General features: G+C 42.3%; 2 protein-coding genes across 3 annotated transcripts; both read left to right on the top strand.

Annotated features, from left to right (window-relative positions):
- Nucleotides 1–1,238: 1,238 nt before the first annotated feature.
- LOC115674630 (protein RRP6-like 2) lies at nt 1,239–8,155 on the top strand. 2 transcript variants are annotated; one of them, XM_030597088.2, is made up of 14 exons: nt 1,239–2,079; nt 2,424–2,579; nt 2,961–3,119; nt 3,207–3,290; nt 3,749–3,828; nt 3,906–3,956; nt 4,181–4,280; nt 4,855–4,937; nt 5,059–5,104; nt 5,364–5,451; nt 5,547–5,710; nt 6,261–6,503; nt 6,596–6,697; nt 7,130–8,155. In XM_030597088.2, exons 1-14 carry the CDS (start codon nt 1,369–1,371, stop codon nt 7,754–7,756), a joined length of 2,694 nt encoding a protein of 897 aa, XP_030452948.2. In that variant the 5' UTR covers nt 1,239–1,368; the 3' UTR covers nt 7,757–8,155. The 2 variants fall into 2 exon arrangements, with proteins under 2 accessions (XP_030452948.2, XP_030452947.2); XM_030597087.2 differs by having other exon boundaries at nt 1,240–2,079; nt 6,261–6,506.
- Nucleotides 8,156–9,311: 1,156 nt separating this feature from the next.
- LOC115674631 (membrin-11-like) lies at nt 9,312–12,435 on the top strand. The gene is made up of 4 exons (XM_030597089.2): nt 9,312–9,692; nt 10,673–10,793; nt 10,883–11,032; nt 11,645–12,435. Exons 1-4 carry the CDS (start codon nt 9,403–9,405, stop codon nt 11,804–11,806), a joined length of 723 nt encoding a protein of 240 aa, XP_030452949.2. The 5' UTR covers nt 9,312–9,402; the 3' UTR covers nt 11,807–12,435.
- Nucleotides 12,436–15,982: the final 3,547 nt, after the last annotated feature.

Here is a 15,982-nt window from a genome sequence, read left to right as displayed (position 1 = left end):
GATTTCTATCACTGATTGTTATTCTTCAAATGTGTCTAATCGACTTCCAAGGCGGGTGCACAAATTTGGAAGAGTCAAAGTTCAAGTCATTTTCGAGTTCCTAGGTCTTTATTGTGTTTTTTAGCTCCCGTGTCTTTAATATTAGGGTAGTTACCATGCCTATAATGTTTAGATAGCTTTTATGTCTTTAGTGTTTGAGTAGTTTCCATGTCTTTTAAGGTTTGGCTAGTTCCTATATCTTCAATGTTTGGGTAGTTACCATGTCTTTAATGTTTTGCTATTTTTTATGTCTTAATCCCTCTATAAATAGAAGAAAGTTCTCAAATATGAGGCAAGTTTTGAATACGACCAATATATGAGATTTTCTTCTATGTGAGCAAATATGTTTCTCATTTTTTTATTTCCTTTTGTCTTTATCATTGGCTAATGGTTTTCCTTTAAGCTTTAATGGTGAGTTTCTCTTATCCCGAAGTCATTTATTCTTGACGGGTACTTCGTTCTTTAAGCCTTGGTGGTGAACTTTGTATTTCTCGATCTTTATCTTTGATTGATGGCATATCCTTTGGACCTTGGTAGTGATCGTAATTTATGTTTCATCTATCATATATCATCCCATTATCACTCAGAATACATTAGCTCAACTCATACTCGCTTCATGTCATTAACCCAAAAACGAGTGTTGATTTACAATAATTGCTTACTTGTCCAAAAGTCAAGATTTTCTCTAACTAGGTCAAAGCCTAGTTGAGTAGATTTTGACTTTTATTTACGACTCTAGCGTAGAATTGAAAAATCATTAAAAATTAGGAAAATTCAAGAAAAAAATATGAACTTTATAACTAAAAATAACATCGCTTCATGTCTAATTCGATGATGTACTCTCGCGTTGTGTCATTTTCTAGGGGATGTATGATTTTTGCTATTGCTAGAGGTATAATTATTAATTTTATAATTCGATTATTGTCCGTCGTATTCATCCATATCTTCAATTTTAAAAATATAATTTTTTTTAATCGAAACTATTTTTGAAGACATATTAAATCGTGTCAGTCTGGATGGGAAAAAAGTTCCTGAAACTCCCCGATCCATCTCAACCGTTGAATATTGAACTTCGCCGACGGTCCAGATAGCGCAAAGTGCACGTGTCTCACCGCATGAAAAATGAAGCGCACGTACTCGATAATTCCTCAGAACAGTAAATATCTCCGCCGGTGCTTTAACATCTGTTCTTATTCACTCTCATCTCCTTCTTCTTCTTCCCCTCTTCTTCTTCTTCTTCTTCTCTCTCTCTGTGCTATGGGCCACACCTGAAAACGAAACTGTAGCCCTAAAGCCCTCGATAAATCCCCCCACCTCCCCCCGACCGCCATGGCCGACGACGGAGCCGCCGCCGCCGCCGCCGCCGCCGCCATGGACTCCTCCGATCAGACCAACTCCCAGAAGGCTCGGGGGCTGCAAGACCTCGCCCAAGCCCTGCACTCCTCGCTCTCCAGCCTCTCCGCCTCCTCGAGGACCCTCCCATCGGAGAGGGACTTCCATTTCTACCGCAACTTCGACGACTTCAAGGCTCCGGTCGGGGAGATCACCGAGAAATCCGCTTCCCTGCTGCGGTCCATCGGTTCGTCGGCGGTCGCCTCGGGCAAGGACGCCGCATTCCCCGAGGACCTCGAGGACGCGTACGACTGGCTGGTCAACGTGAACGACGAGGTGTTCGAGCGGTTCGACGCCTCGGCGGACGAGTTCCGGAGGGTGAGGAAGGAGGAGGAGGAGAGCGGGAAGAGGATAATGGAGGTGGACGGCGGGTTTCAGCTGGTGTATGGGAAGAAGAAGAACAAGGGGGCGCAGGGCGCGGCGGGTCGAGCCGCGACCGACTCGGTTAACGGGAGAGGGGAATCGAGCGTGAAGGTGGCGAGTTTGAAGGAGAAAGTGGGCGGGCCGAAGCCGAAGGTGCCGTTCCATATCCCGACGATAAGGAGGTCGCAAGAGGAGTTCTTTATTTCGGTGAACAATGCGAACCAGCCATTTCAGCATGTCTGGTTGCAGAAGAGCGAGGATGGCCAGAGGTTTATTCACCCATTGGTGAGTTACAGATGTCTTGTTTGAGTGGAATCTTCTCGGTTGCGGAAACTCGAATGATGCATGTGTTGGTTGGTGTTTATTCGTGCTAGTTGCTCATTGGGGAAGTTCTTTGGTTTTCTTGGGGTGGATTGTTATGTTATCGACTTTGAGTTATGGACATCTTGGTTGGCATGTGGTTTGGGTTGCTCATTGGCTAAATTCTTGCTTATCTGGTTGTTTCGTATAGCTATTGACTGCTTTCGGATTAATTTTTCTCTTGAATTTGATTCCTGATGGGGGATGGGAGTGTAGAGAAGCGGAATATCTCTTGTTGTTGATTTCATTCGACTCTTTTTTATGGACAGGAGGAGCTCTCCATGTTGGATTTTATTGACAAGCCCGTTGCCAGCAAAGAGCCTGTTAAACCGTTGTCAATGGAGAGTACGCCATTTAAGCTTGTAGAGGAAGTTAGAGACTTGAAAGAAATGGCAGCTAAATTGCGTGGTGTAGATGAATTTGCGGTATAACTTTGGCTCTAATAATCATGCTTATCCAACTACTGATATGGTTTAATGGTAACAATTGCATGGAAGGTTTGTGTAGATTAGGTTTTGATTTTTCCTTTGGGACATCTATCTTATAATTAGGTATGATTCTAGTTTAGTATAAGAGTTGGTTTACTTCCAAAACAATTGCCTGTTTATTTCTTCCCCATACTTTTCTTGTTTCTTCTGTTTTTCCATGCTCTAGCAAGTCTTGGCATTTAGAACAATATGGAGGAATATGTTACATTAAATAAAATCAAAATGAGATGAGATTCCGTTGAAAGAATAATATTTTGTATTTTTATCTCCCTTCCAATTGATGGCTGTTGTTGAACTCCTTTGTCTTCAAACATTTAGGTTGACTTGGAACATAATCAGTATCGATCTTTCCAAGGCTTGACTTGCTTGATGCAAGTTTCCACTAGAACTGAAGATTTTGTAGTGGACACTCTAAAGCTTCGAGTTCAAATTGGGCCACATTTGAGGGCAGTTTTCAAGGATCCTTCCAAGAGAAAGGTCGAAACCTTGTCTTTTATGTTCACATTGTTTAACTTAGTTTGGTCACTTCGGTGTATAATAATGCACATTATGATATTTGACCAGGTCATGCATGGAGCAGATCGAGATATAATATGGCTTCAACGAGACTTTGGCATATATGTATGCAACATGTTTGATACTGGACAGGTACTGTTTCTAATTTTGCTTGCTGGTTAAATTTTTCCTTTAAAGATGGCATATCTGAACCTTTCCTAAATTTCAAGGACGCAGTTTCGAAAAGAAGACTATTTTTGATTAAGGAGGAGTCTTTTGTCTTAATCTTTGAAGTTTTCTAGGGATTCTGTTTCTGTCATGACACATGATGTACTAGATTGGTTTCACAGTTACGTGCTTAATCACCTTGGTTGGATTTCTAGCCATCTTCAAATGTTATGCATATTTGAGTATAGACTATTTGTATAATCTTTGATTTCCATACTTCTGATGGATTTTGGCTGGGATGCATGGATGCTCAGAGAAATATCCTGGGAAAAATCAAGGATGAATGCTAATCTTTTGAATCAAGTACAAACAATGTGATGCATTTAAGTGATCTCTTATTCGTTGGAATAACATCTAAGAGGTCTCATTCTCTTCTTGATCAGGCTTCAAGGGTGCTGAAATTGGAAAGAAATAGTTTGGAGTATCTGCTGCATCACTATTGCGGAGTTACTGCTAATAAAGAGTAGGTCTGCTTTGCTTCTTAAGCGCTTTGCTTCTCTCCTTTCTGTTACACCAATCTTGATGATCAACTCTATGCAGATACCAGAATGCGGATTGGAGACTACGTCCTCTTCCACCCGAGATGATAAGGTAATATGCATCAGGAGCCCATTAAAAGATGAATTGACAATGAATAGGAGTCTGCAAAGGTAGATCTTAGTAGAGCCAAACTTAAACATGCTTTTTAGCAGCCTTCTTCAGTGGCCCCAGCACAGATTCCTATGTTTACTGAGTCCTCAACTATCCTTTTACTTTTCTAATTGGGTTAAAGTATTTTATTTACAGTCTGTTCACCTTATATCTTATCTGGATAGATATGCAAGAGAAGACACGCACTATTTGTTGCACATTTATGACGTGATGAGGAATGAATTGCTCGCCTTGTCTGGAAATACGGATGATGATTTAGTGAAGGTATTTTTCTTTGACTATTCCAACTCATTATTTGGTCATGGAGATATTATGGGCATCCACATTAGAAACAGATAGTTCGGCATCTAAGTGACCTTTAATAGCCAGATCCCACTGCTCATGGACATTTTTTGTTTCTGGAGAAGAGTTGTGTTTTCGCCCGGTGGGGTGTTACCCTTTGTTTTTAAGCTTGCTGCCTTTCCTTTGTTAACAAGGGCTTTGGAAGGACTTGCATATGATGCCTGAATGTTGGACTTGATGGCATATTTTCCTTTTAATAAGTCACTGCATGTTTATGATCCAACTTGAAAGCATTTCCAGATGAAGGACTTTTGCTGGGGATGTGGGTTCGGTTTCGTGCATTGTGTTCAACATTGGACTTGTGTGTCATATCATTATTTTCGTTGCTAATTCAGGACTGGCCATTTGACTTGACTTAGTACAGTTTGTGAGCCACTTTTCGTTGTTGGTTAACTATGGCAGGGGATTGTAGTGAAAATAAATTATGGGTACAGGTAGCAGGAATGGTGCTCCATTCTAGTACTTCCCCCCCTGAGATTCCTTTTCTTGCAAACAGGTCTACAAGCGCAGTTATGATTTATGCGTGCAGCTTTATGAGAAAGATCTTTGGACAGATACTTCATATCTCAGTATCTATGGGTTCGTTGCTATATTACTGATCTTTTTAGTTATGCTTTGGCTGTTCTCTATTGTTCTTTGGCTATGTTGATAGATCTCACAGTAAAAGATGTGACACCTAGTTTCTGCTTTACCTATTCAGGTTGCAAGGGGCTGGTTTCAATGCTCAACAAATTGCCGTTGTTGCAGTATGTCTTATTTTAATTCTTGCTTTAATTGAATTAAGATTCTAAAAATACCATCTGTAACTTCTACAACTTTCACATGCACCTGGTTTAGATGTCTTTATGAAGTGGTTTTGTAAGTCTTGCACATTGAAACTTTAGATTATGCAGGATATTTTGTGAGGCATTTCAACTTATATTGATGTCATAATTTAGTCTCTTTAGTATGCAAGGTCAAGGTTTTGTGTTTTATCCCTCAATAACTTACTTAAGCATCTTATAGGGGCTCTATGAATGGCGAGACGTCATTGCTCGTGCTCAGGATGAAAGTACTGGTTATATACTACCAAATAAAACTCTTCTTGAAATTGGTACTGCAACTGTGCAAAGTTTTACATTGATTTATGTGGCCATTACAACTTGTGCTTTTCCTGATTCATCATTGATTTTTGTTTTGTGGGAAAAGCCAAGCAGATGCCTGTGACCACTGGCAAGTTACTGCGGTTAGTCAAATCAAGGCACCCATATGCTGAGCGTAATCTTGTTTCGATTGTCAGCATCATTAGGAATTCAATACAAAATGCTGCTGCTTATGAAGCTATGGTGGAACTACTAAAGGAGCGCCGTATTGTAAGTTTTGCATTACACTTTGATGATAACACTGTACACTAGACTTGGGAATGGAGTCATCTATAAATATTTCAAAAGTCTCATATACTTGTGAACTGATAGTTCGTTTTTTTAGTTTCTCAAAGCATTTTACAATAGGCCTTGGGCCTGTAAGAGTATTGTCATATAGCAATGAGTGTTAAGCTACAAATCTCTAAGAAAAGAGTGGAAAAAATTGCTGTCTCTCAAGAATGGAGCTCGGAGCAAGTCAAAGCTAAAGAATGCATTCATCCACTGAAAACTTGATGTTCCTCAGTGTTCTTGCTGCATTCATATAATTATATACCAATTAAAGCTACATGTTTGCCCTTGCACCATTATTTAGATGTCTGAGTCCATCAATGACGAGTCAATCAGAAAATGAAGTGCTGGCAGCTGAATATGTTTTTTTGTAAGTTGAAAAATGTCAACTCCTTTCTGTAGCATTTATCAGGAATGTAATTGGACGCTTTGGTTTGGCTTCTGGTTAGCATCTTTGCTTCAATATGTACAACCCTTTCCTATTGCGTAGGCACTGGAGAATAGTTTATTGGCTAATGATGGGTCTCAATCTGCGCCTCCTGATACTCCATCTGGACAAAATGACGAGATAGTTGAAGGTACCAATTGCGTCAGTACCATATGCCATAGTGTTGGTGATCGTGGAAACCAGGAAGTCATTTCTGAGCATCCTGCCAAAGATGAAAAGGTTTTGTTGAACGTGGACCGGAGCGGAGACAGCACTGCTAAAACACTGTTGTTGTGCTCTGCAAATGTAGTGAGTCCTGATTCTTGTCAATCTGTTATGAATTAGGTTACTGTTTAAGTTCATTGTAGCATAAAAAGAGGTCATTGTCTGGAGTGTAGGGTGCTGCTGCTTCTGTTCAGGTGTTGAAGAAGCCTGGTGGTGCTTTTGGGGCTTTTCTTGGAAAGTTGGGCCCAAAGAGGAAATGTAACACTGACGAAAAGGTTAATTCAAGTCCTATTCTGCTTTGGGTCTGTTCATTTCGCAGAAAAAAAAATGATTTGGACTACATTTTCCCAAAAATGATTATTTGGATCACTTAGAATAACAAGCCAACGGAAATGTTTTTGTTACCAACAATGATTTATGCCAAAACAGTTTCATTTATGATTGAAAATATATATTTTCATTCATTTATTTTTGCAAGTAATACAAGGGATCATTTTTTTGGAAAAGTTTTTTAAAATATCGATTTTCCACAAAACAAATGCACCATTTTCAGTTATATTTTTGGATATAGTAGAAGCCATAATAAAGGTCAATGCAAGGGCGTCTATGGTAAATTTGCTTCGTAAGTGTCTTGTTATTGTTATTAGAACCAATGCCCTTTTCCTGTAAAGACCAATGAATGTCAATAAACCATATCCTTCTCACAGGACAAGAAAGAGTCAAAGCTGGAGCAAATCAGATCTTCGGTGAACCTACCATTCCACTCCTTTTCAGGGAGCGAGGAGCAACCGGAAGCACCTCGAGAAGAGCCTGCCCAAGAATCCGAAGCTCGGAATATTCTAGATCTTGCTACCTCCAAGGCAGAAGATATCATAATGTTGGAAGATAATGACAATGCAGAGGAATCACTACCAGATGATTCTGACACTGAAAAGGATTTGGATGAGACTGATTCTACGGTACCTAATCTTAAAACTGATAAAGATGATGAGGCGATTTCTCTCACAGACTTGTCATCGAGCTTCCAGAGGTGCTTGGAATCCGTCAAGCAAAACAAGAAGGCTGGACGGGTGGAGAATTCTCAAGAAACGAGCGGCTTTTTACAGGTGAAGCCATTCGATTACGAAGCAGCAAGGAGCGATGTCGGGTTTGGGGTGGATAAAAAGGATGGATCAGGTGGAGATGAAGGTCAAAAGCGTCTGTTGAATTCCAGAGGAAGAAAAAATAGCTCGCCCACGGATCAATTCCAGAAGGACGATGGAAGCCGGCTCCCACAAGGTAGACGTCGCCAAGCTTTCCCAGCATCCGGGAATCGGAGTGCGACTTTCCGATGAGTAGGTGGCCGCAATATGACCAAGTAGTGAGAAGTAAACTAGCAGTAACGTACTAACTTGGGAAAGAAAGAAAAGAGCAAATTATATCGAGAGGCACCGCTGGGAATGATTTTAGTCCAATTTTTTCCCCTTCCAAATGAAGCATTGGGGTTCTGAGTGCTTGATTAGTTCCTTTATTTTCTGTTTGCGGCTGACATATTATCACGGGTGAAGTCGAAATCCTTGGAGGGTGGGGAGCTTGCATCTTAAAGGTACGAGCCCCCGAGAATCTAGATCAATCCTCTTTGGGGCATAAATGATTCGAGGCACGACTATTTATCGAGGGTGGAGATCCTCCAGAAATTTGTAAGCACCATCACATGACGATTCAATGGTCTTAACCTCTGTTTCCTCCCTGTATTCTTCTTCCCTTGATCCAAGTCACCGTGCTGCCTCGTCGCGAGTCCTTGTTGATATGACTCCACCACAAGCCCGATTTCCCTGTTAGGTTGTAGAGGTCGTGATCTGCATGGCCGACCTTGATTGCCTTTTGCAGAGAGATAGGGGGAGGGGGCCATCGGTGAGCACGGAGGTGGGGCTTTGGCCATGTGCGATGCTTATGGGGGAGGCCGAAAAGGTGGTTTTGATGGCCACCATGGCGGCAACGGCTCTACTGCCATGGTTGGGCTCACTGGCAAAGTGAGAGGAGAGAGAGAAAATGGGTTATGTTTTTGGTCAGTGAAAATGTGATCACTTATGAAATACGAGGGTTACTTCGGTGCTATACAGATGTTTTGGATGGCCTTTGATCAATATGGCCCCTAAATTTGGTTACTCATGCATCAGGTGTTACCTTCGAAAATTTACATGACTTTAGTCCTAGGCAAAATGTGAAAAAAGAACTTTAAAAACACAGTATATATGTCCATCCGAGTATTTAGTTACGTGTGAGGTACAATTATTTTAGAAATAAGCGAGAAAATGTGATAATGATTATCATGCGAAATTGATTAGAAGTTTTGATCGAAAGAAGTAACACGCCAACAACATGATACAGACACCGAATAAATAATAGATAAAGAACACACGTGTATAAGTTGTTTAAATATGCTAAGTTGAAAAAATAGTAATGAAAATATCGAAAAATCTATAGGATCCCAAATTTTTCATAACAGGAGTATTTTGCTAACCGTGACAAATACGTGGATTGACTTGTGTAGTACGCGTTCACAACCCTTGTTGAAATGTCAACAGTTTTTTAATTTGAAAGTGTCTTGAAAACTATATTGGCAATTCTTTTTTAAAAATTCAGTCAACTTAATTAATAATATTTTTGCCCTTGAAAAAATATTTTGATTAACAAGTGTTCAGAAATTGTACTTTTGGAGGGAAAAGTTAATTCCCATAGCCGGAGTCATCCCTCTCCCTCTCCCTCTCCCTCTCCCTCTCCCTCTCATTTGCCCGGCGGCATGAGGCGATCCAAGGCAGCTGACGTGTCAAAACCCCATTGGAAGGTCCACGTGGTGTGAGTCATTCCCGGCGCCGGGTGACCATACAAAAAGAAAAAAGAAAAAAAGGGAAGTACGCTTCCACTTCTACATTCTCGATCATCGTCTCGATCCGTTGGTCTGACGAGCGAAAGCGCGATCGGAGAACTGCAAATCGAGATGGCGGCGGCGGCGGTTCAGGCCGCCGCGGGCGGGGGAGGCACGCTGTCGGATCTGTACCAGAGCGCGAAGCGCTCTTTGCTTAGGACCAGAGCCGGAATGGAGAGGCTGGAGAGGCTCGAATTCTCCTCCTCCTCCGGCAGCGGCGGCGGCGGCGGCGGAGGGCTCGAATCGCAAGAGCTCTCGAGCTCCATCAAGAGGGACATCGCTCAGATCCAATCCCTGTGCGCCGAGATGGAACGCCTCTGGCGCTCCATCGCCGCCAAGTCCCAGCGCGATCTCTGGAAGAGGTAAACATCCTCGTCGCGAGGAGAGGGCGAGCGCGCGATTCTATCTAAAATCCGACGTTTCTGGCACTTTTTGCTTTATTGCTGTTTCAATCGCGATACTGAAGTTTCGTAGATGGAGTGTAATCCGAATGTCATTTTTTTCTGCTTGCATGACGGTGTATATCAGCTTTAGGCCTATATTAGCTCCCAATTGACACTTCCTTTGGTGTGGGATTCATTGCGAGTGTCATCTGTGGATTTCTTGCGATATGAGACTGAAATGCCGTAACTCTTATTTGTATTGTGCTTCTTCTTGGTGCTGTTGGGAAATCCGCCCAGATGGATTTCGTTGCCTGGAGCGATTTGTGCGCGACCGGTTCGCAATCCACGAGCTCTGATTTCACCTACACGCTTCTTCGTGATTGCTGTTCTTGTTGCTATGGTGTGCGAGAGATATATATTGTCTGGATGCGCTTTTTTGTATAATCTTATTTGGTCAGTCGGCGGACTATCATTTATGCATCCAGCAATTACGTTTATGAGTTTCAAAAATGGATAAGACATCTAGAGATCAAGGGTCTATCTAGTTTATTTAGTGGCTAATGCGGACAATTCTTACACCAGTTGAGAAGTATCAAATGGCTTTCACTGTCCTCGTCGAGCTAACTAGTACTATTGATTGACTGACTTATGAACCATCACTTCTTCTCTAGATTGAAGCAAGAGATGAGTCGATTTATTACGGCAATCATCCTCTCTAAAGCTCAATTAAGTTGAATGAACTCTTTTGGATCTTTTTAATTGTAGTACGACTACTTTGCTGGTGACATAAGTTCATTTTTTAGCGTGCCAAATTTTGCCAACCTTGCTTTCTACTGAGTTACCTAACAAATTGATGAGTGTCTGTATCTGAAGTTTCCCCTAGAACTCCCCATTTATCTCCTGTTTGTTTACTAACGTCGCTCTTGCTCTAATTGACTTCATCTCTGATTTTATTGCAGAAAGGTGGAACAGGTAGCTGAGGAGACTGAATCATTGAAAGAGAGTTTGGATAAGCACTTCCTGAGGAACCAGAAAAAAATGATGGAAGCGAAAGAGAGAGCAGATTTGCTTGGAAGAGCTGTATGTATTTCCTAATCTATGGCACAAACTGATAATTGTGATTGTAATTGCATCTTACTTGACTGTCTAACACATCTAATATGTCACAGAATGGAGACTCTGCACATGTTTTGAGAATTTTCGATGACGAAGCTCAAGCAATGCAGTCTGCCCGTAATTCAGCCCGGATGCTCGAAGAATCCTATGCAACTGGAGTGGCTATCCTCTCAAAATATTCTGAGCAACGTGAACGCTTAAAGGTATCTCTGAGCATGTATCCTTTGCTTAGATATATGCCAACTCAGCTGGCACTTGCATGCATGTGCACCGTGCAGCTGTTGCTCTGTATATTGAATAATTACAAGTGCCTTGCTTTTCTTTCCTGCATTTCATGTTCAAAATATGTCATCCAATTGTGAATGTTTTTGGTGCATGTCTATTGTGTGTTGGAGAGTTCTACAGTCCGTTAATATAGAGCAATTTAAGGTAAAACCAATCGATGTTCTCATTGGTTTCATGTGTGTGTGTGTGTGTGTGTGTGAGAGAGAGAGAGAGAGAGAGAGAGATGGTGGAGTGATGGAGTATTTCTGTTGATCGGTCATGTCATATAGGCCCAAGTCATGCATCCAATTGCTTCGATTTGAATTATTCAGAGGATGCCTTATATATATATTAATATTATATCAAATAAAAAAGATGGACCATCAAACCCATTTTCAGTGAGTTTTTGCTAACTCAAGGAACTCTTGTTATCTAAGTTGCAATAATGTGTATTATTCTTCCCCAACGTTAAGCTACTGTGTTTTATTTTGTTTTGTCCCCGTTGTGTTTAAAATATTATCAGCTCTTATATTGACTTTATATTGGTTCAGAAAGCTCAAAGGAAAGCTCTGGATGTTCTCAACACCGTTGGACTCTCCAACTCCGTGTTGAAGTTAATTGAGAAGCGACACCGTGGTGATAGATGGATCAAGTATGGGGGCATGATTTTGACCATTGTTATACTGTTTGCATTCTGGAGATGGACGAGATGACCTTAAATCTGTAAGCACAACAAACCGTTGCTTTCCGCTCACCTTGGTACAAATTTTTCATCCGGATGTCACCAAAGTGGGGAGAGAGTTGCAGAAGGCCCTGCTTTGGGGCACAAGTGCCATCATAACTTGGTGTACTGCAGAAACTTATATGATCCTTCTCAAGCGTATATAGTTTCCATACTGAGCCAAGATGTTGAATTGAAATGTGGGAGTCTCAACATCCAGCTTCGGTGGTGCACTTTTTTTTCATTTCACAGAAACTACACAATTGTCCAGCACTCGCTACCAAATTGGTCTTTATCTTGTGCTTTTCAACATTACAAAATTTAAGTGTTGTGAGCCTCTTGCAGGAATTAGGGCAAACAGGTGAATATTTTCTACTAGGAAATTAGCCGCAGGTTATTGCAGAGCAGAGCTTCGGAAGGATCTGGGTGTTGATCGGAAGAATTTTGAGAAGACATTGTCTGCCGACTTTGTTGATATCTTCTCTGCTTCATGAATATTTGTTATTGACTCTACGGATCATACTTGTTTCAGGCTGTCAGCTATCTTCTTCCCATTAGACTTTTTCTGAGCTGTCAGTGTCTAATCTCTAGATTCTATCCTCCATACTTGAAAACTTACAAGTAGAACCGTGCAGCCTCCGTTTCTTTTCATTTCTTTTGGGATTGCACGGTTCCATCGCTTTCCCTGCATAATCAATCGTATGAATTGGTCATGCAACCAAAAGGCCCTCTCTCGCCGTTTTAACGGCCGGTGCATCACACGATAAGCAAACTACCTTCAATGACGAGAGGGGAGATCATTCGTATACGTGACTGGACTCAAATCTGTCAGCATCGATACGTGAAAGCGGAAGTCCGCATGGATGCTGAATTTAACTTGGGAAAGACCATGATCTTCCATTTTGGGGGCAATGCGAGATATGTAACCGATTGAGTCCGCCATTGACAAAACGGAAAAAGAAAAAAGGAAGGTAAAACGAAGACAGCCCATCTGTAGAATCAAGGCATAGTACACGACCCATTGTATGTCTGAATCGGTCTCATCATATTCAATTCTAGAAAGGCGTAGAATCTAGGAAACCTATGTGGGGAAGCAAAAGGGCAAATAGCGGGTGTGGTTTGTCGCCGCTGTTTATGCCGAATCCGACAACATCAGTGTGAACTAGGAAGAGATGGACGGGTCGGAGCCAAGCGGAAACCGTCAACTTGGCACGTGCACGTGACTTTTGACGCCGTTTTCAATTGATGCCTGTCAAGGTTGCAACTTGCAGACTAACAACAACCTTGGCCACTTTCACTATCACCTCGTTAACGCCATGTAGATGGGGGACTATGACTTGGCTCGGAGTTCGTACAGGCTACACAACAAATTTCTTCGGATTGGACAGTGGGATTTGAACTTAAGAATCAAGACCTCGTCTTCTGGCCAATAAAGGATAAAAAAGAAAAAGAAAATGGGAGATAATTATTCAAAAAGGCTTAAATCTATAATACGGTAGATAATTCAATCCTAAATTTTTCAAATTCAGTCTTAAACCTTTCCATGATTAGCCAATTTAGTCCTAAACCTTTCAATTGTATCAATATAGTCCTAAACCCTTTAAAATTTTTGTCAATTCAGTAATCAAGAAAATGGAATCTCTTTAGAGGATTGTCCCTAACAATGAAGATTAGAGAAAGTAAATCGTAGTAGTACCCAATTTCAAATGATACAGTATGTTCGCTATTGATCTCGAAGGGCTTGGAGTCTCTTTGCCTCAAGCCCTTTGCGCATCACCCAAACATGGATGGGAAGGCATCCTAAAGAGTCATGTCTAGGATTGTTCAACACTAAGTATCTGCGCAAGTCAATCGCCCATCGGCATCACGTAAGTTGTTATCTTGCGGCTCGAGAGGAGCCGCAAAAAAGAGAAACGATCAAAATCTCAAATGCGGTACACAAACGTGTCCCACCAACCACTCTCATCCTAACTCCAAACAACGTCCGGAGATATACTCCACCAAAACCTCCGTCGGAATCCAATATCCTCCGAACAGTGTCTCGTCCAAACGATGCAGGAAAGCTGCTGCTAGATGGGGCTAGGAATTTAGGGACAAAGGGACTACCACAAGTAATCCCAACCTCGGCCATTACCGCATTAAAAAACTTGGTCCTAAAGCTACTACGGTTTCGTCAGTTCGAGGACAGACACTGCCCCGCTAATAATAGATCAGACGTGGATTTACGAGTGCCCCTTGTTATTATGAATTATTCTTATATTTTCACCCATCGAAAGAGCAACGATTCTTGTACCAACTCCACAAGTTTCCTCAATCCAAATAACAAAAAGATCGAATCCAAAGCACGATCGGTGAGTTTGGTGGGTGGGAAGGGTGTTCATACACAGTTTTGCTCCTTTCAAGGGGGGGTGGGGGAATCCGAGAACGGATGGTGTCGTCGTGGTAGGACCCGAAGCCGATTGCCCCTCTCGGGTCCTCCACGACCCGCTGCCGCCGCGACCCACCGAAAAAAAATAAAAAGAGTGCCAATTTGCCAACTCTCTCGCAGGCAAGTCTTCCGATCCTGCTTTTGCATGTAGAACAGCTGGTGGCAGGCATTGGTCCCACTGCCGAACTGCAGTTTGGAAGTGCTGGTATTTGCTTTTTTGGGGGAACTTACAAGCTTAAATGGGGGCGGGTCGAGCGGGCTCGAGAATCTGCCTATGCATAAGCCGAAACCTAACTATTCCCAAAATATGATATCAATCTTCACGCCTGGATAGGCGGGCGACGTGTCAACTGTGAACATGTCAGGCTTCTCGACACTGAGCACTGTTTGAGCTCAAAATCTTCATTTAGAGCAGCGTGAGCACGTCCTATCATGTCCTTGTGATTACTATGACGCGTTACGTTTGTGAATATTGATAAGCAGTTTAGGTAACACGACTTTTCGCGTTATCCCGACTATTGGTGCGCTTGCTTATTCGGACCATTTGGATCAGCTCTATGAGATTATCTCCTCGATCATCTTCTATTTGCATGCCTTCCTAACGTACTAGCTATTTTTTTTATATCACATATGCATTGCTATATGGAAAGTCGTGCCATATAAAAATAACGAAGGAAGTTTGTGCGACAAAACAAGAACACGGCCGAATATAATCCAACATTCTTTTTCAAAGGATTCCGTCAAAGGAGCGATCTTCGACGGCACATCTCGACCCGTGTCTCGAAACATATAATAAATTTCCAATGCACCCACTTTTCCCGTGATAATCATCAAGATCGGGCCTTGATTAAGCAAGTAAGAACCATATTAAGTGGGTAAAGATTATACAAGCAACAGAGTGCCAAGCGCACTGGCTGATCAATGATCCAAAACTTCTTTCTCCCTAAAAAGTACAGAAACAATCGAGAGAAAGGAAAGCACTTTGGAGAAAGAAATGGGGAGGAGTGGGTGGGCCTTGGGAAATGCCGATGTCTTATCCAGTCGATGACCCGCACCCGCAGGAACGCGACAGAGAAAATCGTTGGTCTCCATCAAACCCCACCACCACCACCGCCGTGACCGTGACCGTGACCGTGACCGTGACCGTCGCCGCCGAGCACGGGTGACGTCACGTTCTCGGTCGTGGGCGGACCACGGCGGGAGCGAGGGGGATAAGGTCTCTCTCCCTTTCTCGTTAAATTTACCAAGCATGGCGCTGTTTCCACGACAGGGAAAAGTGGGGAAGTGAAAGCAAAGCCATGGTTTTTCACGAACCCAACACAACACACACACACACACACACTGTTTCGCATGCCTGACGTAACAAAACTGCGATGTAATCTGTGGAGTGTAAAAACGAAAACCAACATCAATATAACAATGATAAAAGAAAGAGAGTCACAGAGAGAGAGAGAGAGAAGGAAAGGCATCCATCCACTGAGAAGGAAACGTGGCGTTCTGCTTTTGCGACGAAAGAGAAGAGACGGAAAAAACAAATGATGGTTTCCTACGGTTTGTGAAACCTCCTTGGTTTACCGTGTGTGGTCTGGTCAACGCATAGTACAGAGAGAGAGAGAGGTGGGGAATGTAGACTTGGCGCCCCCAAGTTTGAGAAGAAAACAGTCGGTTTTCTTCCAAGCCACCCCTGGTTTTATGGGGAACTAGACGTGGCTTCTCTCTCCCCTTCTCTCTCTCTCTCTC

The sequence above is a fragment of the Syzygium oleosum genome, unplaced genomic scaffold (assembly GCF_021117445.2).
Source record: "Syzygium oleosum isolate NSW1041296 unplaced genomic scaffold, Sole_v2.1 Sole_v2.23, whole genome shotgun sequence".
Classification (NCBI taxonomy): Eukaryota; Viridiplantae; Streptophyta; class Magnoliopsida; order Myrtales; family Myrtaceae; genus Syzygium; species Syzygium oleosum.
This window is presented reverse-complemented; position numbering and strand designations above follow the sequence as displayed.